Source organism: Ambystoma mexicanum, chromosome 2q, assembly GCF_040938575.1.
Source record: "Ambystoma mexicanum isolate Mex_15411 chromosome 2q, UKY_AmexF1_1, whole genome shotgun sequence".
NCBI lineage: Eukaryota > Metazoa > Chordata > Amphibia > Caudata > Ambystomatidae > Ambystoma > Ambystoma mexicanum.
Genome location: NC_090924.1, coordinates 430,721,287 through 430,748,947, shown reverse-complemented (window position 1 = coordinate 430,748,947; position 27,661 = coordinate 430,721,287). Strand labels below are relative to the sequence as shown.

Sequence of the window (27,661 nt, the reverse complement as noted above, 5' to 3'; positions counted from 1 at the left end):
GCGCCTCTCTTTTACATCTCCATTTAACGTGCAGCCAGTTAGGCTGCTTTCCCCTTTCTGTAATTTGAGAGGAATCCAAGTGAGTGCCGTTAATGTGGAAATATTGGAGCCTCGAGGTAAGCCGTGAAATACATGTTTACAGCCAGAGGGTAAACTCAGCACAGATGTCTGACCCATGTTGATGAAGACAGTAATTTCTGCTGATTTTAGACATAAACTAGTAACATTCCCGACTATTTTAGGTAGCGAGGCACACGATAATCGTGGAATAACGATTTTCTGTGGCAGCTTTAGCGGTCTGCGATGAGAGGCTCTGGTCCGTGCGAGGCCGTTTTACCTCTGCGCGTAAATCAAGGAGCGCTGCAGCCGCCGCGCAGCGTCTTTTTTCCGCCTCGCTGTGCGGCAAACCTCTGCTGCGGCAGCTTCCCCTCCCCCTCTGTGAGGGGCACACGGGCGGCATGTTCCAGGGCTGACGTGCGTGGAGGGACACCGGCAACATCCTGCAGTTCTCCTGCGTGTCGGCGCCGGTGCCCTCCAGAGTGGTAGGCCCCGTGTGACACCAGTCACCCCCTGGCGTCCTGCCCCCTCCCTCACCTCTTTCGTTAAACCGGGGCCTTCGACCGAGATGCTGGAAGCCAAGGAGGTGGCCAAGCTCTACCAGACGGATTTTATCCGCAACGCCCGCGCCGTGGGTGTCCTCTGGGCCGTCTGCACGCTCTGCTTCGGCATCCTGGAGATTGTGGTGCTGATCCAGCCCACCTGGGTCCGCACTGCTGACCGCAGGGTGCGGGCGGGAGCGGCGCCGGCTTCGCTGCAGCAGGCCGTCGGCTACTTCGGCCTGTACCAGGTGTGCGTGGAGATGGAATGGGCCGTGGAGTGTCGGGGTTCCCTGTCCACGCTGACCCCAGTGCCGGCCTTCAAAGCCGCGGCCGTGTTCATCTTCATGGCCCTCATTCTGGTGCTGACCAGCGTGGGATGCTTCGCGCTCTTCTGGTTCTGCAATGCGGCCACTGTGTACAAGGTGTGCGCCTGGCTGCAGCTGACAGCAGGTAAGTGACTGCACCACGTGTGATTTGTTTGCACCATGCCATAGGGTTATCAGAAGTAACCATACCATTGGGGCACTATATTTCAATGGCAGGACTGTCGTTCATCAGTTTAATGCATTCTGGGAGTTGCTCCCTTTCCTTGAAACAGTTGTACTCCTTGAAACAGTTGTACTAAAGTGTTCAGCCTAGGAAGTCTCCGTAGTAGTCCTTAGAGAGAGGAGAGAGGGACACCGAATCCTAAAACGACCCTTTTGTGTGTACATAATTGTGCCCACGCAGTATTGCCAATTTGAAAGCATGCAAGAACAACACGCTTAAAGTAGTGTGGTCGGCCCACACCAGGTGCAGGTGAAGCATTCATGTGTCATGCAATAGTGCCATTTACATATTTCACCCCTTTATCACATGACACTGTTTATGAATATCAGACTTTGCACGCCCTGTCCTGGTGGCACATGCAGGGTCTAAGTATCCTGGTTGAAGTGAAGTTTTTCATTTTCCTCAATGACTTGTTGGCCTGCTCCAAATTCCCATTCCCTCTTTACCTCCCAGTCTTTGCCATCCATATTCTTTCTCCTCATCTATTTCCCCCAAGCACCATTTCTTCTCCCCAGCTCACCTTCTGCTCACTTCTCTTAATCTTCAGCTGTCCTCCCTCTGATGCCTTCTCTTTTGACACTCATTTTACTTTACCGTCTCTTCTTTCTTCACTGCAGTCTCTTGCACTCTTTATTCTCATCTCTCCTTCTCTTTGCTGTAGCCACCCTTCTCGCCTGTCTCCTACCGTCTCCCTTCCTGCACCATATGTATGGAACTCTCTTCCCTAGGCTCTACCTACACATTCTCTCTGTGTCTCTCTTTCATTCCTCTTCCCTCGCTCATGCTTCTAAAGCCCAAACAGAAAATCTACTACTGGTTTGCAGGACCCGCAAAAAGATTTTGTTCATTGCATAGGGCAGGTGTCTAAACTGTGGCTCTTCAGATGTTTTGGATTGCCATTCCCATGATCCCTTAATAGTAAGATGCTGGCAGGGCTGGCTGAAGATGTGCTACTGCTCATGGTGGCCCATTTTAACATGATGTCTGGGGGGCCCCTTGCTAGAGCGGGGCGAGGGTGGGAATATGTAAGTTGCATGCAGGAGACCACCAACTTTAGAATTGATATGCTGTGCCATCTCCTACATGACCATTCACAAGCGGAGGCGGTAGGCTTTCAGCCTACTATCCCAGGGGATGAACAGACACATCTCCAGGTGGGGCGGCATTCTGGAAGTTGAGCGCCAAGCCTGGCAAAAACAAAGCTTATCCCTAAAACTAGGAGAGTTGGTCTAGGATGCTAGGAGGACAGCTACACAAAGCATCTATGATAAACATTGGAACATGTCGCGGTATGCAGTTTGGTGTGAGTATAAGGGCTGACCGGCTCTAAAATGTGCAATCCCTTCAATTCTCCAGTTCTTGCAGGAGGGTTTTGATATTGGTTTGGCCGTCTCTTTCCTTGGGCAGCAATGAGTGCTTTTAGGGAACCCTAGGGCAGCCTTCAAAGGGGCACAATTTGGCGGCTTAAACTACTCCACATCTTTAAGCAAGGAAGACCCATGGTAGCAGCTGGTTTGCCAGTATGCAACCTCTTTTTAGTGTTGAAAACACTTTTCTCACCTCCCCTCCCCCCTGTCCCCCACCCCCGATCCTCTAGAATCAATTGACGAAAATTCCAGTCAATTAATTTAATATGTTTGGCCATTATTACCTCAGCTAGAAGGCTTGGGGAGATAACACAACCTCGGAAAGACGTAAGGCTGTTAGGACGCAATCGGACCCGTGACGCACTTACGCGACACTCGACTGTGGAGAGAGGCGGGCGAACTAAAGACGCGAGGAAAGCCTGACGAACGTGGATTTCGCACGTAAGAAAATTGAACTGGGAATACGGGAGAGAGTCTCAGGAGCAAGACTGAACAGACTAATGAACTCATGAAGTGGCGATGATGGATTAGTAACACAGAGCGATCATGGTGTAACTATCAACGGCTCCCGCTCTAGTTTTTTTAAATCTGTACCGACCTCGACTAAACAGAAGATTTTCTCCGAGGTATCAGTGGAACACTAACTAGTGGATAAACTCCGGCTATCCACAAGGGTGGTGGACCGTGTTTTCCCTTTTCAAACCAACGGCGAAGGGACTTCAAATTCTGATTGAGAAGAGTTGTATCGAAATTTGAAATGTGTTGATATAGAGTTGTTTTTATGTATTGATTTTATTGTAAGCAACTACCATGAAATTAGAGTGAATTTTGTAGGCTACATCCATCCTTCAAGCAAGCCCCTGATGAATTTCCCTAACAATCATTGATAACTACACACTGTATGGAAAGAAACATGTTGGGCAATAGATGTGTGTGTTTTGAATGAAATTTATGTAGGATTCTGAGAGTGAGTGAACATGAGAATAAGTGAGTTGTGTGAAACAAGGTATGACCGTGTGTGAAATACTACACAACACAGTACGCTTCTACAAGCCTCTTTGAACCAAAATCACGTAGTGTTTTAAAATGAAGGATTGAAGTTGTCGCTTACAACCTAGTGATCTACTTTTTAGAGATCTATTGCTAATGTTTATGAATTAGGCAGTGAGCGCACACTTTTGGTGTTCTTAAAACATTTTGTGTATCTTTTTGTATATTTGAATAATAAAATATGTATACGTTTACAACTAAACTTGCATTGAAGTAATTCCTGCTCTTGCGCCGAATAGCGGATAATAGCTAGGAACATGGACCACCCAGAGTGAGCAGCCACGATTAGCACTAGCTGTGTTGTTACTTGTTAGCGAAGGGTTAACCCCTTGAGTTTGGGGGTGCGCTAGTGCTCCTTATCCCTCTATCTCTTTCTTTTGTTTGAATGAATTGGGGAGATAAGGGCATTGTGCAAACCTCCATGTCTATAGTTTTTTGACTCCTTGGTACTGATATGTGATCCGGGGTTTTTGTTTAAGATACTGTTCAAATTTCACCAATCCAAGGACGTGGTACTTCTTTGAACAGTCAGCTTCTCTGGAGCAGGAGCTCTGGTATAAGACAGGTGTTTTTAACATACCTCTGATCTGATAGTCTGTTTGTAACTTTGGGGAGTGATAATCCTGGTGGAAGAGCTTCAGTTCCGACCATCAATGGATGGACCAAGAGGACCACAGATGAGGCATATACTGCTGCAGAACAGCCAATCGCCGCAGTGATTCATGTCAGATCCATGAAGGGGATGTTAGCATCTTGGGCTAAGACCCAGGGTACAGCGATACAAGGCAACTGTAGGGGGGCGACATGGGCTGATCCCAATACATTTATGAAGAAATACAGACTGAACCTGCCTGGCCGTAGCACCAAAACATTTGACACAGGAGTGTTGAGGGCCGGTAGTGGAGTGTGAATTGGTGAAAACATTGGTGGTGGAGTGTGTGCATTTAGAAGTCGTCTGTGTTATTTCGGTTGCATGGACTCATCCATCTGTAAACGTGCTGGCATTCCTCTTAAGTAAATACTGAAAAGGGACACGGGGTAATGTAGGAATTACTCAGCGGTAATCATCATTACCTTAGTCCTACTCTTCTTCGTCACAGTACTTACATCCTTTCTTGTGTTGTTTGGAGAAATACAACTGGGGGATCATGGGAGAAGAAGGTCTTTATACTCCAAAAGGAGGAAGGGGTGGGGTTAGTAGAAAAATATTGGAAAAAGAGTACCTGTAACGGAGGCCGGTGCCTCATAAGTACTGGAACGAGGAAGAGGTACATGGAGGTAATGTTTAATTGATTCAGGTGAAAACCCTTTTACTAAGCAACAACTGATTGCCCCATATTCACCCGTGGGGTTTAGTCCGTGGTAGCACCTCTATGCCACACTAACTTGGTGAGGCTGTTACCCACACACTCCGCTGGGGTTCCAATACATTTTGGTGTGGCATAGTTTTTCTGCAAGCCACCTATTGAGTAGTGTATTGTGTGACCTTTACCTTTTGAACTTTAACGTTTTGCTGTTCGTGTTTGGGCCCTCACATCCACATAACATGCCAGAGGTGTTGGAACAACCAGGCTGGGCGGCATCCACACAAAATCCAAGAACGCATCAACTAGCTGTTGACTGCTGACACCACAAACCAATGTACACCTCTATCATACAGCTCAGAGCAGGGCTCTCCCCCTACCTACTTGTCACCAAACCAAACCTCTGTACCAGACACCAAGAGTATTGAGCAATGTTTGACTGGCAACGACCTTTTTTGGATTCTGTGAAAACAATCTTTCATGGGGAATAACAAATGCTTGTCTTGCACTTTGTGTGCTCTTTTGACAGACATAACTCATATATTAATACGTCACACAGATGGTGTACCTTGCTAGCAGCATCTCCTCCAACCCAAAACCCAGGGGGAGGGGCCTTTCCAGAAACATGGTGTCTGGCTGTGGCCCCTCCGACAACCCTACACAGGCCGCCTGCTAGCCAATAGGTGCACGTACGGTTAGGTGGAGGCAAAGGGTGGGCCGTTGGCAGTGTTGTCATTGGGGCATTGCAACCTTTTTGAATTCTCTCTGACAAAAAAAGCTTAATAGCTTTCCTTAAGCATTGATTGAGGGCTTCTGCTAAACTGATGCCCGGTCTTCTTTGTTCTGCTGTGTAGAGGCTAATTGTGAGGAATTCGACCATCTGCACAGGGAGAGTGTGTTCGCTTGGGCTTTTTTGATTTTTTAATTATGAAAATGAATGATGGGAGACCAACCTCTGAGAAATGTGCGAGGGCATTCTGCGCACATTTCATCTGCTTCCCGCACAAAATGCATAGTCACGTGTACTCCGGTAAAAGTCAGCCTACAGGCGCCGTCTTCCCCTGTCATATTCAGTTGGAATGTGCCAGCCCTGGGTACGTCAAAGCATTTTAAGAAGGGGGAAAGGCACTCCTTCCTCCAGCCATGGGCAGCCTAATTTAAATATCAAAGGCTCCATGGATCTGCAGTCCTTTTGTCTACTCTGGCTGGTGGCAGTGCATACTAATGAGATAGCAAGCCTGCTGAGGGGGCTTGGTTGCCGAAGAGACAACAGGAAGGCGGGACTAACAACCCTCTGGTTTACAATGTGTCAACTTGAAGCTAGTTCCCACCTCTCTGTATGAAAGGCAGTGAGTGGCCTGTCTGGGTCCAGCAGCGACCACAGGCGTCCCTGCAGAGCAGAACCCTTTCAGAGGGATGAAGGATGTGATTTAGGGGAGACAGGAAGTCTGTTCCCAGCATAAACTTCAAGGGAGGCCTGCACTTTATTCAAGAGTCACAAGTGGGCTCAATTAACCAGAGAGACACTTTGATCTACAACAGACAGGAAGATGGGTGGGACTTAGGTATATGTTGTCACCCCTTGTCTGTCCTGTTGCAGAGCACTCTGGTCCTGACCTCATGCATAACAGAAGATTGTTGATGGGGACCCAGGATAGGTTTATTAAGGTGGGTTTAGCCTGCACCAATCAATGGGGCCCATTTGGCTTTAAAAGAGGGCTGAACCCCTCACTTAGCAGATCATCCAATGACTTTGAAAGGAGTAAAAAGGAGGACTCATTTGGACCCGGGCTGAAGGTACAGTCTACCTTACATCTTCCACCAGTGAAGGAAGGCCAGGAGTTCCAAGAGGGAAGCCAGGTCCTTCCCCTAAACATCTCCCAGGAAACAGAGGGAGATACTAGCCTCAGAGGACCCGTCCAGCAGCTCCAGAACCGGTACCCAGCCAGCACACAGCATGCCCTGCTAGGTTCTGCCAGCAAGCTTCCTAGGTGGGAAGTGCGGGATAGTCTCTGGACAAAGGACAATGCTGTTGCCTGCAATCACTCTCCTCACCTTGAAAGGATACAAACCCTGCAAAGAACTAGGAGGAGTGCTACACAAGCATCATGCATCATCCAGTGTCCATCTTTTAAGGACATGTTCGAGTCCTCGAACCACATCATGCTGTACCGCTGACTCTTGTCACGACGCAGTCGCAAGTGCCGTCTGAGCTGCTTCAACCAGCATTCCAGATCCGACAACCAGCACACAGACAGCAATTATTGTCCAGAGCCGCCGCGCAGGACAGCCTGCAGACATACGTCCAGCCTCGCTTGCCGAATTGCCCGGTGTCTGATACCCACAGCTGTCTTCCGCCACTAACTCTGTCTCAAGGGCTGCAAAGTGCCTTGGAACCGCCTCGACGCTGTCGAGCACCAAGAACTTCTTCAGCACCAGGTTCATGGTGCTTCTGCTCCCTGGTCCTTCTATGAAGGCCACTAGAGACAGTTACAACCCTTTGCCCGCTTGATGCTGGGACCGAATAACCTTGAACAGTAATACTGATTACTTTACCAACTACCCTCCTGTCAGTATCCAGAGTGCATCCCTTTCCTTCGTGAAACTGTCTGTCCTCTGTGTTCCTTTACAGGGTGGTCGTTATTTGTAGTGTGCTAGAAATGTCTGTTCTATTAAAAATAAAGTAGGGATTTTTATACATCCTTGACTGGACAGCTCCTTTTTATCATTGGGTAATTGTATTTTCGCTGTGTTGCAACAAACCAACGATACACAACCTTGCAGAGATAAGCCTGCCTGTTCCATCCACGTTAACAAAATTAGACAAGGAGGTCTTATAATTCACTTGTATTCCAATCTGTTTGGATCCCTTCTGGTGTACTAGAGGTGTGGGGTTGATTGATGGTTTATAAACCGATATTGATCCCTGGACCACTGATGCCCTGGAAGTTGATTCATCACATTGGTGGTAAGCGGTCCTATCAGTTGGAGCCTTGCGCACAGCTTAGGCACCCAACGATAGAAGTACCTTTGCAGGCAACGTTTACTCACTGCTAGGTAATAGTAATAGTCATGGAACTTGACATGGAGACTATAAAAGGCATGACCAAGGATGTCCTGCGTGTCTTATGTCAAGAGAGGGGACTTCCCCACAGCACTAAAATTAATAAACCTGAGTTGCTGACCAGCCTCCAAGCTTGGGTAAAAGCGAGGGTGGTTGGGGAGAAGACCCAGGAGATGGGCTATGCCCTGTTTACCTGAACGGACAAGACCTTATGGAGGGGGTAAATGACGAGGACGACCGCATGAGCAGAATTTCTCGCAAATCATCCCGCTGGGTGGCAAGTGTGGTTTCTGAACACTCAATAGTGTCAGTGAGGACAGGGGCTAGTGCAGCATTACGCAAGTCCCAGGCCTCAGCACAGTCTCTGAGTGACCCAGTACTTGTTCCGGCTGTTAATGAGGTAGCGGCTAGAAAGCTCCTGCTCGAGGAGAGGAGACTAGCGCTAGAGAAACAGAAACAGTGAGACATGGTCGCCATTGAGCGGGACAGGGCCGCCATAGAGCTGTGCAAGCTGGCGCTTGAGGAGAAGGAGGCCAACGGGTCTGCCTCTAGTGAGAACAGCAGTAGTGGCTCAAACTTGAGTGCCCCGACGACACATCCCCAAAGATTTAGTACAGGCTTTTGAGGTGGGGATGGATATTTTCGACTGGTTTGAAACGCTCAAGCTGGCATTCCAACTGCAGGAGGTGGATGAGGTATTGTAGGGTGCAGCCCTGATGAGTTGCTTGCCGACACCAGGGTCTGATGCAATTCTTCAGTTAACTCCAGAGGAAAGGCCCGTTTATGAAAGCATGAAAGCAGCCCTACTCAGGAAGTTCTGTAAAATCCCAGAACAGTATCTAAAGTGCTTCAGAGAGCTTGGAAAGAAAAGTGGGCAGACATTTGAATCATACACTTGTCGTTGAATTATCTGAGCGGGTGGGTGACTGGTAACAAAGATGACACATTTAAAGGGATGTACAATTTGAATGTGAGCATGTGTTGAAAAATTGTGAGGTTCACCTACACCAGCATCTTGTGGACAAGACTATCACAGACCTTTGTGAGCTTGCAAAGGGTGCCGACAGGTTTGTGAGTTCTCGAGTCCAGAAAAAGTCTCAGGCGAGCACACCGCCGGAAGAGAAATCGGCGGACCAAAACGTAAACTAGAATGGGAAGGACAAAGGTCCAACCCAATCCTCTTCAAAGTCAGGTCTCCAAAAGAACAACGGGAAACCCCCAAACTCTTGTTAAGCCGTGCACTACGGAAAGAAGAGCGCAGGCACCCCTAACACTGGGACACCTGCGTTCTCACCACCCAAAGGTTGTTTCGTGTGTAAGGAGCAGGGCCATAGGAAAAGGGATCCTGCATTCAAGGGCTTACACAAGCAAGCCATAGTGAATGTTGGACTCATGGAGGAGCCCATCATTAGTGTGGGCCTCTCAGAGAAGAATTTTCCACTAGGCCAGGGAGTGGCTGAATGTGGATTGGTTACACTGAGTTGGAACGGTACAGGATCTCCAGAAGAGACCCCAATTCTCAATAATACTCCACTGAAGTATCCTGGGCTCTGGTGCCAACAGATGACGCTGGAGTCAAGTTATTATTAAAGGAAAAGTAGCTTTATTGTAGTTACAGGGCAAGCTATAGAAAGGAGTTAAGAGCTCAAGCTATAGACATCTTCTCCAGTATCTCTCCCATCCTGTCTCTTCTAACTGACACTCCTGGAACCTTGGTGTAGTGTAGGATTCGAGGCTGGTCCGCTACATCCTGATACTTATGCACTTAATACATGTCACATACTACATCCACTCTATCTAGAGCATGTGCACATCAATTGACACAAAACTCCTGCGGTCCCAGACACTGCAACTAGAGTCACTGCTGTCACCCGGCAATGGGTACCGCCAGGCCAGTATATAATTGTGATGATTTGTGGGTACGTGGATTTGATGATAAGAGTAAGTGCCCCTTTGGCGATAGTAGAGTTCAGCTGGCGAGGTGAAAAGACCCAGCGCTGTGTAGCGGTGAAAGACTCCATCCCTGTCCCATGTCTTTTGGGTAATGCTCTTCCTGATCCTGTAATAGTCGCAGTGGGTACACGATTGAGGGCCAAAGAGATCGCCAGATTGAACGCTCTAAGAGCCTTAGGGCCTGGAGCGCTTTCAGAGGGCGTGTTGGAAGGACCGGCGTGGCCGGTAGCCCTTAGTCCAGTTCCACAGACTACTGAGTCACCTACTCCTCCAGGAGAGGGGCTAGTAACCACTGCGGACTCTACTTTGGTAGCAGGCGACTCCGTGACTTCAGAGTTGCCTGGCGCAGCGCAGGAACCTGAGGTGGAGGACCAAGTGGGCACAGATCTGAAGGGTCTGCCCAAGCTGGGTGAGTTCACATCAGCTGGGGGCCCAGATCAGACGGACTTCTACACAGCCCAGAAAGAGTGTCCTACTCTGGCAGGTCTGCAGAAGCAAACGGAAGGAGCAGGCTAAGGGCGAGGTTTCTGGACTGTTCACAGTGTACTGGGAGTATGGACTCCTGTGCAGTGAGACAAAGGATTCTGAGGGTGAGGACACCAGAAAGTTGGTGGTGGCCCAATGCCACAGAAAGTTCCTTTTGGATTTGGCCCCCCCAAATTCCTTTAGCGGGTCACTTCGGAGTGACCAAGACATCAGACCGGCTGTCTGTGCACTTTTACTTTCGGCAGTCTGGTGTAAAAGTTAAGGAATTTGTCCTGTCCTGCCCCACTTGTGAAGCTTCTGGCAAGTCAGGTGGTGCCACAAAGGCCCCCTTAATTCCACTACCCGTGGTTGGGAGGCCTTTCGCAAGAATAGGAATGAATATTGTGGGTCCTTTGTATCCTCAAACCAGCTTGGAGAACAGATATATCTTGGTGGTGGTTGACCAAGCCAGAAGATCCCCTGAGGCTGCCCCTCTGAAGAGTATCCAAGCCCACGTGGTTGTGAAGGCTCTGATTGGGATATTCTGCCGTGTTGGATTCCCAAAGCAGTCGTTTCTGACAGGGGATCAAACTTCATATCAGCATATATGAAGGCTATGTGGGAAGAGTGTGGAGTCACCTACTGGTTCTCTACCTCCTTCCATCCACAAACCAATGAACTTGTTGAGCAGTTCAACGAGACCCTGAAAGGCATGATAGGTGACTTGGAAGAGCACCTGAGGAGAAAATTGGATATTCTCCTGCTATGCCTTCTGTTCGCCTACAGGGTGGTGCCACAGAACAGAGTAAGGTTTAGCCCCTTTGAGCTTCTGTTTGGACATCCTGTACGAGGTCGCATCAGTCTAGTGAAGAAGGGATGGGAAAGCAAACCCTCATCCCCGTCACAAGATGTGGTGGTCTATGTATTTGGCCTTCGGTCCAGAATGGCATAGTACATGGAACAATCGACAAAGAATCTGAAAGCCAGTCAGGAGCAGATGAAGCACTGGCACAACCAGAAGGCCGCAGTGACAGTCTCTTCTCCAGGCCACTGGGTGTAGATTATGGGGCCTATCAAACCCAGTGCCCTGCAGGCCAAGTGGACTGGGCCTTACTGTGAGTTGGAAAAGGTCAGTAAGTGTCATGACCACTTTGAGGGGGCACAAGTTGTGCCACAAGCAGGCTCCCACCAGATCCCTGAGGGCCTTAAAACCACTACAAAAGGACTCCTGGAGCCAGTCCTGGCGCCTTTGGCACCAGGCTCATATGTAGGAAGGAAGGGCTGTTCAAACTAAGTCCCATTTATGCACATGGGCCTTTAATTCCAACATGGAAGCACCCACATAGTCTTGTTCTAAGAACCAAGCCATGAGGTCTAGTGTTTTGGGTGTGGCAGGCCTGGAACTACTTTCCCTGGTACTACTTTACCTGGGCTACATAAACCACACCCTAACTGCATAACACGCTTCGTGTTATTCTGCAACCCGCAGCGTGACGCTCACCGTGTCCAGCTCCTAGTCTTCAGCATCTTCCTGTAATCCTGCAAGAACAAGAACAAGATTATTCTGTTTTACCTGAGAAAACACCATCCAGCACTCAGCATCTCAACTGGGCTGCAATATGTGGAAACCGAGAGAAGAAGAAACATCTTTCACCTGTGAGTACTAGTTTAAGGACTTTCGGTGAACCGCTACCACAGCTGTTGTTCGAAAATTGCGACCTGAAATAACGAGAAATGGAAAAGCAATATTAGAACGCGGGCTTCCAAAACATCTAATTCCAGAGTCTTACCTGAATTCAATCGCGCTACGCCACGCTTCCATCCGGAGCTCCACAGCAACATCTGCAAAGGAAAAGAGACATATTCATGTTTGCTTTCAATATTAAATAACCGCACAGCGCTGTACTTAAACTAACGGATTCCGGGGGCCTGTTTTTCATCACGCTCTCGTCCACTCGCAGCACAACAGCGGCCTGTGAGGAGAAGAAGAAGAACACAGAGGTTAGCTTTAAAAGACAATAAACGCGCTGCGCTTCGCGCTTTCTCTTACCTAGAAAACATGCCTCTCCATCCGGCACGCCAGCATCAAGACCTTCACACCTGAAAAGAAGGATATAAAGACATTAACGAATTTCCACCATAAATAGAACAAAGACTTACAATTAAACCTAACTGCCTACCAGCAGATTCGGGGTGACAGCAGGCCTGGGCCCAAGGAACGCGTACTGCAACAGTGAAGCAACTCGGGCAGCTCGCCAACAAACGCCAAGTGCCCCTGCACAAGAAACGCAGGACGGATAGCTCACCCTACAAATAACTAAGGTGAGAAAAGAACCCAGTGGGAAGGGAATCGGTCAGAGGGAGGTGGGAGATTCACCCATTAGAGACAGTTACCACAAATCCTCCCTTCTGTAATTGCAGATTCATTATTCAGCACTGGGCAACTACGCACCCCGGGTTCCAGATCTCAGAGCCTTCCAGACGCCCCTGGGGATATCAGGTGAGCGTAACAGTAATGATGTGAAAGGACCTAAACAGATGTGCAGGGTTTTTCACGTCAACTGTCTAAAACCCCATTATAGCCGGGATGACTTGATCATGGCGTTAGTGACTGATGGAGAGACTGAGTAGGAGACCGATCCCCTCCCAGACCTCCTGCACACTGAAGCCACAGATGGGTCCTTTGAAGGTGTCAACCTTGCAACAGACCTGTCAGAACAGCAACTGACAGACTGTTGCCGTTTATTGGGACAGTTTGCCAGTCTGTTTTCGCTGACTCCCATTGACACAGATTGGTGCATCCATGACACTGGAGAAATAAGCCGGTGAAGAGTAGGATTCACTGTATGTCTGATAAGGTCAGGAACACCATCAAGGAGGAAGTTTCCCAGATGTTGTCCCTATGAGTGACAGAGTCACCCCACAGCCCCTGGTCTAGCCCAGTGGTACTGGTCCCTAAAAAGACCAGTAGTGGGAAGACCAAAGTTCGCTTTTGTTTGGACTACAGGGGGATCAATTCTATTATGAAGACAGATGCTAAACCCATTCCTTGGGTAGATGAGCTCATTGACGAGCTCAGTGCTGCCAAGTACATGAGTACTTTTGACCTCACAGCGGGATATTGGCAGGTCAGCGTGACAGATGGAGCGAGAGAGAGGTTGGCATTCTCAACCCCGGAAGGACATTATCAATTCACTGTGAATGCCCTTCGGATTGAAGAATGCCCTTGCCACGTTTCAGAGAATGGTTAATCAGGTTTTGTCTGGACTGGAAAACATCAGTGTCGCCTATATAAACAACATTGCTGTGTTCAGCCACATCTGGGAGGATCATTTATCCCCACCTGAAACAAGTGCTTCAGGCGCTGCAGAATGCAGGCCTGACTATGAAGGCCACGAAATGCCATATTGCGCGGGGTACTGTGATTTACCTAGGCCACCTGGTCGGTGGAGGTAAGAAACAACCTCTCGAAGCAAAGGTACAAGCTGTGAAGGATTGGGACATCCCCACCCCACATACGCAGCTGAGAGCCTTTCTAGGTCTCACCGGGTACTACTGGTCGTTCATCAGAGTGTATGGGACCATTGCCATGCTCCTGAATGATGTAACATCCAAAAAGATGCCAAAGAAGGTAACTTGGACCCCCGCCTGTCAAACCTCCTTCCGGGATTTAAAGGATGGATTGTGCAGGGCCCCAGTTCTAAAAGTGCCAGACTATGGTCCGGAATTAATTATCCAGACAGTCGCTTGTGATTTTGGGATTGGAGCAGTGTTAGTGCAGTTGTACCCTGAAGGGGTAGAGCAACCTGTCGCCTACATTAGCAGGGGGTTGACAAAAAGGGAAAGGAACTGAGCTATCATAGAAAAAGAGGTGTATGCGGTCATGTGGGCTGCGAAGAAGCTGAAACACTACATTGTTGGGTCTCACGTTACGATCCAGACGACCACGGGCCTCTGTGATGATTAATGACCATGCAAGAAGAGAACCCTAAGCTTTTGCTTTGGCCCATATCCCTACAGGGATTAGATATGGACATCCAGCACAAGCCAGGCTCCAAGCATAGAAATGCAGATGGCCTAAGCCGGTACTTTTGCCTCAATGACGATCCAGACCCCTCAGTAGGGTGGTGGTTCACATGTTGAGGCTGGGGGACATGTGAGGAATTCGAACATCCGCACAGGGAGAGTGCGCTCACCTGGGCTTTTTTGATTTTTTTAATAATGAAAATGAATGATGGGAGGCCAACCTCCGAGAAATGTGCGAGGCCGTTCTGCACACATTTCATCTGCTTCCCGCACAAAACACATAGTGCCTCATTACACGTTGTGCGTTAAGGGATTAACGTTACAGGTATCGTTAAATCCCCATGCCAATTACGACCCGGATTACCGCTAAGTACGGTGCCACTAATGGCGCCTAGTTCGCGGGCGCGCGACCCTTCATCCCGTAAATAGCGCCATGCCGCTAATAGCACACCATCACAAGCCATGCGGACATGCAAATAGCGGCATGGTAAAGCTTAAAAAAACCCTTACCGGCATGGTGCTAATACCGGCATCGCGAACCACCCGTTAGTAGAACTGAGCAGTGTTCCCACCTGCCACAGGTGGACACAATTAGCACAGGTGGAGGCAATGGAAACTGTGGCAGCACAAAAGGAGCACACCACACCCCTTCACACACCCCTTCCCACACCAAGATGGTTCCAATACTAGCAGCATTACATGGGCTGGAGGACATGATTGCAGTGCAGCAGCAACAAGAACAGGCAGCACAGAGGAGACGCAGGAGGAGGAGGAGGAGGGCAAGACAGGCGCAGCAAGCACCACCAGGGCACCTAGTCATACCACAGAGGCAGCCACCAATCCCCAGGATCCGAGCCAGTCCATTTAACCTAACCCCTGAGCAGATACACACTCTGTACCGTCTGGACCGGGATACCATCACCAGCATCGTGGACATGATACATGACGACATTGTGAGCCTCATAGACATCAGAACTGCCATCCCCCCTCTACTGAAGGTGGTGACTGTGCTCCACTTCCTGGCCACAGGCACCTACCAGCATACAGTGGGGCAGATGCATGGCATCTCACAACCAGTATTCTCACGCACGCTGAACCAGGTACTCAATGCCCTCCTGAAGCATGCACCTGAACACATATTCATGCCACGGACTGGCCAGGAGATTGCAAACACCAAAGTTGGCTTCTATTCACTGGCAGGCATCCCAAGTTGCATTGGGGCCATCGACTGTACCCATGTGGAATTGGTGGTCCCACATCACAATGAAGTAGTCTACCGAAACAGGAAGCAATTCCACTCCATCAATGTCCAAATGGTATGTGACGCTAACAAGATAATCACACATTGTTGTGCCCGATTTCCCGGATCAACCCATGATTCCATGGTCCTGAGGAACTCCACCATACCACGCTACATGGAGCGACAAGCCGGACAACGTTCGTGGCTACTTGGTGAGTAGCAGGGCAAGCACATGGCAGTGTGATTGGGGGGGAGATACATACTCCAACTGGGTGTGATTGGGGGGGAGAGATGCATTCTCCAACTGGGTGTGATTGGGGGGGGGGAGAGATACATACTCTAACTGGGTGTAGCCTGTCCTCCGTAGGACAAATGGACATACAGATGTACGCCAATTTCCATCAGGGAAGGCCGCAATGTACTTGAGAAGAACCCGCATGCAATTATAAACTACACAACATAGAGAACAATCCAGGTCTATGAATATTACACATCCATCCACATCCACATTGCACATCATGCCACACCACATAATACACAAATCAGCAACATGGCGTGAAGATGGTTATACAGTATTAGCGCAGCACAACATCAATACAGAAATGTGCCCTTGAAAGCATGCAAATTGATGACCCCTAGCCATAGCATTGAACCACACACTTATAGCACCAGTGAAGTGATGCTACACAGCATGGCAACATCAATGTCGGAATGGCAGTACACTAGCAGTGTGGTACCAAATATGCCTGGGCTCAGGGACACCTAAGACCTGGCCTCACCCGGGACATGTCAATTGCTGTCAGAGGCATGAATCGGGCATGTCCACTTGCAGGGTCAAGCACACCTTTGCACATTGCAGTCACACAGATCGTCTGCAGGCATGCTGGTAGTCGTGGATCTCAATCAGAATGCAAAGTTGATTTGTGTGACATGTACATGCCGCTCCAGAGGTGAACAGTAACAGATCCCCATTCTTCCCCCCATACAGGCGATGCGGCTATCCCCTGAAGAGGTGGCTCCTTACCCCTGTACGGAACCCACAGAACCGGCACGAAGAGGACTACAATCGTGCACATACCCGTACCCATGTCGTGATTGAGCAGACATTTGGCCTTTTCAAGACACGGTTTAGGTGCATAAGCAGGTCGGGTGGCGCTCTCCTGTATGGCCATGAGAAGGTGGCCAAGATCACCATGGCATGTGTCATGCTGCACAATATGTGTATCAGACGGAATGTGGCACTGCCCCCTGACTTTCAAATGCAACCACCTGATGAGGATGATGTTGGTGATGAGGACGGAGGTGAGGGGGATGCAGGTCATGCAAGAGGTGATGGCAAGGAGGGATGTGATGTGAGACAGCATCTGATCAACCAAATTTTCTGAGTAACATGGTTTCACTCTGTACGATGGATATGGGTAGTAATGCACTGGTGTCTGTGTTGAAGCGCACAATGGACCCTGTCACCAATAAAGTACACATACACAATGAAGAAGTCCAAGCCTGTGTTTTGATTAATCACCAGTGTATTAAGGAATTTTAAGATGTATAAGTGCATGTCCCCAACCATCCCACCACCCTCCTTCCCTCCCCCCACAATAGTCCCGAAACACCCTTCCCCTCTCCCCCCACAACAGTCCCAAAACACCCTTCCCCCCTCCCCCCACAACAGTCCCGAAACACCCTTGCCACCTCACCCCACAACAGTCCCTTATGTGTCTGGCACAATGTTGTTGTCCAGCTGCACACGTGGAAGGTTGACCCTGCAGTCCCTATTCCCCATTGCCACCACCAGCATTAGGAGGCTGGGTTGACGTGCGCCTGGTGGTGCGCGTGGAGGGGGCCTGTCTGCCTCGAACTAGCGGATGATGATGTGGCTTTCTGTCCCGGTGGTGGTGGTGGGAACTGGCGGTCCATCGCGTCCGCTATCCGCGTGAGGACCTGCCTGAGTTGGCCAATCTCCCCACACAGCCTGTTGGTACAGGCTTCAATCGCCTCCCTTGAGTGCCTGGCAGTCTCTGTTATCTCCCCCCTGAGACGGGCAGCCTCTTCAACATGCTGCCCAACCAGCACAGTTATGTCCTCTTGACGCTGCCTGATGCTGGCCAGGTCAAGGGCACTGTGGCGTTCTCGTGGTGTGGCTGCTGCGCCTTCCTCTGCAACCAGGACATCTGGTTAAGCCACCGGTGGGCTACTGGGCCCTCCCATGTTGTCCTCGCCAGACTGGCCATGGACACTGGACCCAGGTGTTTGCTGTGGAGTTGCCTCTGGGGTTCCTGGGGGGGTTGGGGTGTGCATTTCCATGGGGAACTCTATTGGGTCCTCCACATCTGAGAGCGGCGCTGTGGCTGCCGCCTCACCTGTGGAACGTGTGGCAGCAGAGGGTGCGCCCTCTGTGGCTGGAATCTGTGGTGGGGGTTCACGTCTGACGGTGGGGCAGTTGTTGCTGGTGTGGACAGTGGTATGGTAGCAGTGGCGCTCCGCCGATGTTTGTCACTCTGCATGGGAACTCTTCTCCCTTTGCCCCTTGATGTAGTGGGGGTGTCCCCTGTGTCCTGTGGCCTTGGTTTTTTCGTGGCAGGGGGTGCCTGAGTTGCAGTGCCAGGTTCTTCACTGTCTGTATGTGAGCCTGTGGGAGACAAAGAGGGGGATGGCATTGGTGACGGTTCAATGTACTTCATGCAGAATACGTTAATCATGCTGTTGTGAGCATTGGGACTTCATTGGTAGGGATGCAGGTGATGTGTCTGTTGAGTGGGTCATCCATGCATGGTTGTGTGTGGCACTTGTCTCTGGTGATGCGTGCATGTGTGTGTGTTTGGGTTTGACACTGACATGGCCAGGGTTGTATGCATGTATGGATGTTTGTGCATCCATGAGGTGAATCTGGGCTCACATTTGGGGGGGACCTCAACATTCACAGTGCATACTTTCATGTGTACACTCACCTCCATCTGATGTAGTTGCCACACCATGCTCCCGACTCCCTCAATCGATTCAACACCAATCGTGTTGGCACAGGTCTCCTCCCACTCCTTTAATTTTATCGGCGAATCGGCTCCACCTCCTGTGGCCATGTTGTGGTTCGCAGACAGGATGCTTCAGACCCGGAGGCGGAGATCATCCCACCGCTTTCTGAACTCCCGGACAGTGCGGGTGGTGGTGCCCACTGCACTCACTTTCAGGGCAACCTCTGCCCAGATTGCCTTCTTGCGGATCAGGATCTCCCGCCGTATGTCATTCGCAAATACCACGTCGGCATTCGCTGCAAAGGTCTCAGTGAGCATTGTTAGCTCCTCGTTGGTGAACTTCTCCTTGTGCTGGCGGTCGGTTGTTTTTCTAATAGCCTTAGGCATGGCGAGGGTATCCTTGTGGCTTTCGAATAGCAAAAAGTTCTCAAAACAGGTCCAGGGGGCAGAGGATGGCAATGGATTGGGTTTTTAAAGATGCCTGCCGTGCTCCTTCCCGTTCCTGTGCGATGACGCTATTTCCGGTTCCGCTATTTAACGGTGACCGCTAATTGCGGGAGGTCGGAAGTGCTATCAGCGCTTTCATCGGTGCCGCTAAGGGTCTTTTTGGGGTCTTTAGCGGCATGGTGGTAGGGTCATTACCGGCATGGCGCTATGCTCGTGTCCGCATACTTGTAATGGTACGCTATTAGCGGCCTCTTGCCAAGGTGGACACGTTAATAGCGCCATGCCGGTAATTTACGATTTTTAGCACACAACGTGTAATGAGGCCCATAGTCACTTGTACTCCGGGAAGACACAGCCTACAAGCGCCGTCTTCCCCTGTCATATTCAGCTGGAATGTGACAGCCCTGGGTACATCAAAGCACTCAGAGGACCCCTCCAGCAGCTCCAGAACGAGTTACCAGCCAGCACACAGCGTGCCCTGCTAGGTTCTGCCAGCAAGCTTCCTAGGTTGGAAGTGCCGGAGAGTTTCTGGACGAAGGACAAGGTTGTAGCCTGCAATCACTCTCCTGAGCTTTGGGCCATCCACCTTGAAAGGACACAAGCCCTACGAAGAAGCTCAGAGGAGTGCCACTCAATTATCATCCAGCATCCATCTTTTAAGGACATTTTCGAGTCCTCGAACGGCATCCGAAAGCACTGCTCCAGCTGTCACACCGCAGTCGTAAGAGCCATCCGAGCCGCCCCGACCAGCATTCCAGATCCGCCAACCAGCACAGAGACAACGATTCTTGGCCCCGAGCCACCACGCCGGACAGCCTGCAGATGTCCGTCCAGCCTCACTTGCCGAACTGCCTGCCGCATGGTACCCGCAGCTGTCTCCTGTCTGTCTCAAAGGCTGCGATGCGCCCTGGAACCGCCTTGAGGCTGTCAAGCACCAAGAACTTTTTCAGCACCTGGTACATTGTGTTTCTGCCCCGCTGATCCTTCTCTGAAGGCCCCTAGAGACAGTTACAACCCGTTGCCCCCTTGGTGCTGGAACCGAATAACCTTGAACAGTAAGACTGATTACTTTACCAACTAATCCTCCTGTCAGTATCGAGAGTGCATCCCTTTCCTTCGTGAAACTGTCTGTCCTCTTTGTTCTTTTACAGGGTGGTTGTATTTGTAGTGTGCTAGAACTGTCTGTTGTAGTAATAATAAATTAGAGTTATACAACCTTGACTGGACAGCCCCTTTTATCATTGGGTAACATTTTTATTTTCACTGTGTTGCAACTAACCAATGATCCGCGACCTTGCAGAGATAAGCCTGCCGTTCCGTCCACGTTATCAAATTTGGACAAGGAGGTCTTATAATTCACTTGTATTCCAATCTGTTCAGATCCCTTCTGGTGTACTAGAGGTGTGGGGTTGATTGATGGTTTAGAAACAGATATTCATCCCTGGACCACTGCTGCCCCAGAATTTGATTTGTCACACCAACAAACTTTACCCTTGATAACTTGCTTGTGCTTCAAAAACTTATTTACCATTTCACACTGCCTTTTTTTTAACATTTGAAAACCTTCAACTACACAAGATCCATGCCCTTTTGTTGTTTTCCCAGTGGTAGGCAAGGGGCATTTTTAGTCGACCCGGTCCATTGCACACTAGTATGTAGCACTAGCACAGGAGCTCCCAGGGAGCCTCGATGGTGCGTGCTCTTTGTTAGTGCAACATGGCACTGTGCGGAGGAGGGTGATAGGCTCCTAGCTCACCTATTGGATCTGCTTACCCTGACCTTTAGAACCCCCACGTTCTTTTTCTTCAAACCCTGACTAATAGATATGCGGACTTCAAAGCCTCTCTCGATTTAAAAGTAAATGCAGCCAAGTTAGTGGTGCTTAGCTGTACTTTGAAAAATAAATTCAAAAGGGGAGTTATTTATACTACGGGGCAAGGTGACAGAATTCCGTAGAAAACCATTACCAGTGGAGCCAAGAGGCAGTGACTGTTCTCAATGTTATAGTTACCCAATGATGACTGACACATTGTGTAAGTGTTTGGCAATAAAAGGCTGTGGTTTTTATTGCACCTACGTAATAGTAAATACATAATTACACATAACACACAATGTACACTCTTGGGCACGGGGTCCAGGGTTTTGCCCCTGGCCCGTGCCGCCGCCTTTTTCCCACGCTGACGTGGGCCACGTTCGTTGCCCTGTTTTGCCCTTCTTCTTCTTTCTTCTTTTCTTGGGTGAGTGGGTTTTGGGAAAAGAAGGTTTTCTACGTGCGCAGAATACTTGTGGTGCTCTGTCCGGAGTACCTGTGGAACTGATTTCTCTTTCCCCCTGTGGCTCCTTTTATCCCTGTATTCTTGCCCTAGGTTATGCATTTGTCTGTGAGGGGGTTTTGTTGTAACCCCCCATATTGGGAGTAATATTGGGAGTAATTATTTAAGGAAAGTACTCCGACACTGTTGAAGCCTTGGATATGATTTTTGTCGTTGCTTTACCTGGGGATTTATTTGTTTTTTATTTAGCAGAATGTATGATTTTAATCTGTTCTTATACTTAGATGAATTGATGTTAACTTTGTTAAAGTTTTATACAATACAATGCACCCTGATAGCTTTTCATCTCTATTTCGCTTAAACCCACTGCAGTATACTTTAAATGAATTCTCGCTGCTGTAGTGACTCAATCTCTCTCTGTCTTTCCCTTTTCCTATTTTATTCTCTTTCTCACTTTCTTTCTCCTTCTTTCTCTCTCCGTATTCTGCTTCCTTGCAGCCACCTGCCAAGCCCTGGGCTGCTTGATCTTCCCCGATGGCTGGGGGGCGCCAGAGGTGAGGCCCTTGTGCGGCCGGAGAGCAGACAGCTACCAGCTGGGGGACTGCACAGTCCATTGGGGCTTTACTCTGGCCATCCTGGGCATGGTGGATGCCCTGGTGCTCTCCGTGCTGGCCTTTGTGCTGGGGAACAGGCAGGACGCCCTGCTGCCAGACGACTATCGCCCGGAAAAGAAAGGTAAGGGGAAGGTCCTCAGGACAGAGGGGGACATGGGATGACGAGAGTCTCTAGCTAAAGAATGATGAAGAAAAGGAAGTAAGTTTGTCTTAGACACATGGCCTCCCTGTCCAGTTCCTATCAAGACAGTCAGGATGCATCCACTCTCCAGCACTAGTCCTCACGGTGTGAGGGCCCAGTGTCTTCCTCACTCTAGCCATCACTGTGTGTTTTTAAGGACGTGCCCACTGCCACCCTCAAGCTCTACGTTATGGAGCTTCCAGCCTCTATCAGTGTATTGGGGTTTATCCACTCGCATCACTGGCTGAGGACGTGAGTCTGGAAGTTGGTCTGCAAACTGAAAGTGATTAATGGAGATCCACAGATGGTCTTCCTTAAGCTCCTGGCTTTTCATTTGGTAGCAAGGCTGAACCATCAGGCTGTAGAATTTAGAAGTATCTAACTCACATTACAATAAACTACAGTGCAGCACATAGGCCCAATCTCAACAAATGTGGCCGCAGCAGGCTACTATGGAAGTATAACGCTTTTTCACAGAAGGGAACATGTAATTATGCTTTAACAATAGTAAGGCTAATAAGGCATCGAAAAAGAAAATCTCACAACCGTTAATAAAACAATAGCAAAAACAGGTGTAGAACGCAAAATACAGGAATATCTCACCTTTGCCTTCTGCTACCATCTAAAATGTAATCTCCTATACAATTTTAGGAATGCCAAGTCTCTAGTCTCCAGCGGAGGCGCTGTAGACTAACAATTCTTATGGCAGTACAGTGGAGAGTACTGCCACAGGTTTGGGTCTATTTGACCTAAAACATTTGACCTAATCACATTTGATAAAATTTGACTTTTTTCAGTCTAGGATGCGGGGGGCGACCCCCCACAACCCTCCACACTTTCCCTCAACCTAGTCTATACCCTTACTCGCTCTGTATATATATTTAATTCAGTTTGACTGAAAAAAGGGCAATAAAATGTGTTCAAATGTTTTTAGGTGAATTATGCCAATACCCTGCCACAGGGCGCTAGCTGCCTTGGTTCTGTAACATCATGAGGGTGCCTTCACCAGTTCTTTAGTCCAAAGGCTAAGGGTCTATACCAGCCATGGAATTGGGGAGGAACAAGATGGTTCTGCGCTACAACAAAATGTGTCTTGCCGGAGTCGGAGCACTGTTGCATGTGGTACAGAGGACTAACTCCCCCCCCCCCCCGCCGCCCCCTGGGTTTGCAACAGTCTCTATGATCTGCTCCTGGGGCTCCCCCTGTCAACCGTGAGCAGCAGTACAGGAGGCTTGTGCAAGTGCTACAGCTGAGAGGTGAACGTAGGTGCCCTGTGCGAAACAGCCAATGCCTCACATCCACGAGCAGACACTGTCCAAAGAAGTATATATGTCTTGTGCTTTACAGTCATTTTTTAATTTAGGGGTTGGGGAGTACTGTGATAAAATATATGAGCAGAGATCCTAGCTTGCATTACTTGCTCTGAAGGGATTCATGCTTGAATTACTATAACAGACCTATTTCGAAAATAAAATTGCGTGGTCATTCTTATGTTCACAAAATGGTCTTTGCTTTTATGCAAATCACCAAATTGGGTCATGTGAGAAGATGGGCGTTGCCCCACTGGGTTGGGGCTCTGCCCACGTCACTTTGGCTCACCCCCCTCACACGAAGGGTGAGGGTGTTTCCAGAGTACAATTTGTCAATTTCCATCACTGGTCTACACCAAGGCTCTGCAACCTGCAGCTCTCGAGAAGCTTTGGACTATGACTACCATGACCCCTCACCACTGACTATGCTGTCTGCGGCTGATGGTAGTTATAGTCCACAACATTCACAGAGACAAAGGTTGCACAGCTCAGGTCTACAAAGTGACCTGCAAAGGAAAAACCAGGTGTTCACCCCACCTCCTTCCTCCCTCGCAGTGTCAGGATCTTTTCACAGTACTTTGCAGTAATTTTGCAATATCTCAGTTCATGGATCCAAAGAAATGCTCATAAAAAGAGGCTCAGAGCACCCGCTAGCCACACAGCTCTAAGAGCGTTCTCAGGGCGTGACCAGTTCTTAGATCTAAGGATGCGTTTTGCAGTTTAATGAATTTTAATTTCAAAGTGTGAGCCGTTGTTGTTTTATGAATGCCTTTACACAATTTTACCAGTGACATCAAGAGAAAATCTAGGGCTTGTAATGTGGTTAACGAGATTGAGGAAGTATCTGAGCCATTGATGACAGTATCGTTAGACATCTCAATTTGTTCAGATATAGGTTTAGTATGTGATTTGCCATCCAAATTGGCTTTCGCAAAAGAGGTCTGGGAAGGTAAATAACTGTTGAGATTATCAATCAGTGATTCATTTGAAGAGCCTTCTAATATAGTGTAGTTCATAAGTGGAATCTTTGGAGAGCAAATCAAGCTCTTACCGAATGCATCTCTCCGGCAAATTACTGCCTGATATCTATCACTCCTTTCCTGGGCAAACGCCTGGAAAAGCTGGCCATCTCCCAGCTTACTCTCCATATTGAATCTGTTAGTTGTCTCCATGAGCACAAGTCTGGCTTTAGAGCAGCCAGAAGCACGGAAACTGCTCTCTAATCTTGACGTTAACCTTCCTTCTGTCCTCATTCTCCTTGATCTATCCTCTTCTTTCGGTACTGTCAACCACGCCATCCTGCTCAATCGTCTCTGGGACAAGCTGGGCATCACAGGTCCGGCCGTTGTCTGGTCGATTTCCTTTCTTTCCGATCGACCCTCCCTGGCCCAACTGAGGTCCTTTCTCTCTTACACCTCTATCTCTACATGTTGTCTTCCCCAGGGCTCTAACCTCTCGCCCTGGTTCTCCAACCATTACTTGGCACCTTTGGCCCACCTCATCTCTACCTTCTGTTATAACTTTGTGTAGTGCGGATGCCACTCGGCTCTTATTCAGGCTCCCCTCAGCCTCCTCTGCTCTCTCGCTCATACCTGATTGTCTATCTGTGATTCAGGAATGGCCGGCCTCCAACGATTTCTGCTTAATGCCTGTAAGACTGAGATCCTTCTCATTGGGACCCCTGCTTCCGCTTTCCCTTTTTCACTCTGGCCATCCACCCTGGGCCCTCTGCCCTCACCTTCCTGTGAGGCGAAGAACCTTGGTGTCATCTTAGACTCCACCCTCTCCTTCTCTCCTCACATCTCTGACATCTCTAAGAAGTCACACTACCAGCTGCACCTTCTCTGAGGTATTCTTCCTTTTCTCACTTTCCCCCAGAAGTTCACTGTCTCCAGAGCTCTTGTTCTCTCTAGGCTGGACTACTGCAACAGCCTCTTTCTAAATCTGCCTGCCTCTACTCTTCGCCCAGTACGGCAAGACTTGTCCTTGGCCTCAAGCCCAGGGATCGTATCTCTTCAGCACTGAAATCTCTCCACTGGCTCCCGCTGGCTGCAAAGATCAAGTTCAAGACCCTCTGCATCGTCCACAAGGCTTTCTGAGGCTGGGGACCACACTAGATCCAACTCTCTTCCTAAGCATCTTCCTTCTTGAGCCCTACGCTCATCCACTTCCAACTCTCTGAGGGTCAGACGCTTCTCCAGGCAGAGAGTGGCGGGGTAGATCTCTGTCCTCGGCTGGGGCTTCCCCCTGAGCAGCCTCCCTGCCTCTCACAAACTTGAGCAGGACCACCTAAGGTTCCGGAAGCAACTAAAGACCTTCCTATTTGCTTCCGCTTTCTCTCTCTCTCTCCCCTTCTGATACTCCTGTTTGCTGCGCAAACTGGTTACCTGGCCATCCACTGAACCTCACAAGCACCAGGCTCCTGCACGACCAGTAGCCCCTTGCACTACCTACGGGCCTCCCACCCACTTAAGGGCTGTATTTGCAACCCTACAGTCTCCTGTCTCCCTGCACTTACTTGAGCCACCACCCTGGCAGCATTTACTGCATTTTTGCCACTGCACTCTCCCTCCCATCCACTCCCCTCCACTCTCATCCACTTGGCACTTCCCCCCCACCCCACCTCGCACTTGCACAATCATAATGACACAAGGCCTAGTAAGATCGTCTATTTTGTCCTCCCTTTGTCTTCTCTTGTCTTGTCGCACCTAGAAATTCTTGTGTACATGCGCGTTATAAATGACTTATATCATATCTGCATTGCTTAAATATACATACATTTTTCCGGTTATCACGACAGTGGAGGTAGCGTTAACTTCCTTAGTGGTACTTGCAGCTGGATTGATGAATACACCGATGGAGGCTCATTAGTTGTGTGGTTCGTTCGAGGGGACTGTCTCATGCAGCACATTATAGGGAAGTCAGAGATTATATAATTAGTTATCGTCGTCTCTGTTATGGTATTAGTTACTTTGGCCAGCATCACAAGTCTGGCGGGAACCCTTAAAAGTGGCAGTAACAGAATTGGCACAGCCAATACTGTTCCCCCGGATTATGAGCCGGCGCAAATACTACCGACTGTAAATACAGCCAGCGCTATTACAGCCGTCCACACGCGGCACAAACACAGCCGCATCACAAGTACATGTTATTTAGCGCAAAAAAACGGTGCAAATACTGCTGAAAACACGCCACAGTTACCTCCAGCATCCGGCTGGAGGTAAATGAACACAGGTGCCTGAAATGAAGCCACAGGCGAACCCAATCCATCCCAGAGGGCTACATAAGGCACACCCCATATCCTGAGCACTCTTTCCAACACCATTCTGCCACTAGCCACTGTGAGCCGGGAGATGCAGCTGCTCATGCTGTTCCTGGAAGCAGAGAAGCAGGACAACCAAGCCAGGGCACAGGGTGTACAGGTGGGGGGTTGGCAGGAGGAGGCGGAGGAAGAGGTGGAGGATGAGGAGGGCCCAAGCAAGGTGTGCCCCAATCCCCAGGGTCAGTCCCTCACCTTCGACCCTCACTGACAGCCAATTGGTCACCCTGTACCACCCCAACAGGGAGACCATAACAGAGCTGCTTACCACAGTACAGGACGACATAGGTAGCAGGATCAACATCCAGACATCTGTGCCCCCACTGCTGAAACTAGTGTCCGTCCTACAATTCCCTGGAACTGGCACCTTCCAGCAACCTGTGGCCATGATGCATGGCATGGCACAGCCGCCATTATGTGCAGTGCTGGCCCAGGTGCTTGACAGCCTCCTGCGGCAAGGCAGCACCACAACTCATTGCCTATCACCCCAGCCCAGGTAAATGCCATGAAGGCCCAGTCTTATGCCATTGCCCAAATACCAAATGTAATTGCTGCCCTGGACTGTACCCATGTTGCGCTGGTGGCCCCCCAGGCCCACGAAGCAGTGTACCGAAACAGCAAGCACTACCACCCCTGAATGTGCAAGTGACTTGTGACCCCAACCTCAACATCACCCACTGCTGTGCCTGCTACCCTGGTCCAACCCACGATGCCAAGGATCTATGGAACAGCAAACTGCCAGGATACATGGAGAGGGAAAGAGGACAACAGACCTGGATAGTGGGTGAGTAGAAAAGCCAGCACACATGCGAATGACCACACAAAGGGTGGCATGACAAGCGAAATACGAAATACGCACATGACCAACTCTCGCACAGTACAGACCATGCACATGCCATTCATAATACAAAAATGAGCAAGGTTATGGAAC

At 49.4% G+C, this 27,661-nt stretch overlaps 1 protein-coding gene across 1 annotated transcript in view; it reads left to right on the top strand.

The window, feature by feature from the left end:
- The first annotated feature begins 420 nt into the window (after positions 1 to 420).
- LOC138569472 (LHFPL tetraspan subfamily member 3 protein-like) overlaps positions 421 to 27,661 on the top strand; it is a 111,448-nt gene continuing 84,207 nt past the window's right edge. Inside the window, exons 1-2 of the mRNA XM_069647470.1 lie at positions 421 to 1,049; positions 21,805 to 22,041. Of these exons, the coding sequence (XP_069503571.1) occupies positions 626 to 1,049; positions 21,805 to 22,041 (661 nt within the window). The 5' untranslated portion in view covers positions 421 to 625. The remainder of the gene's footprint in view (positions 1,050 to 21,804; positions 22,042 to 27,661) is intronic.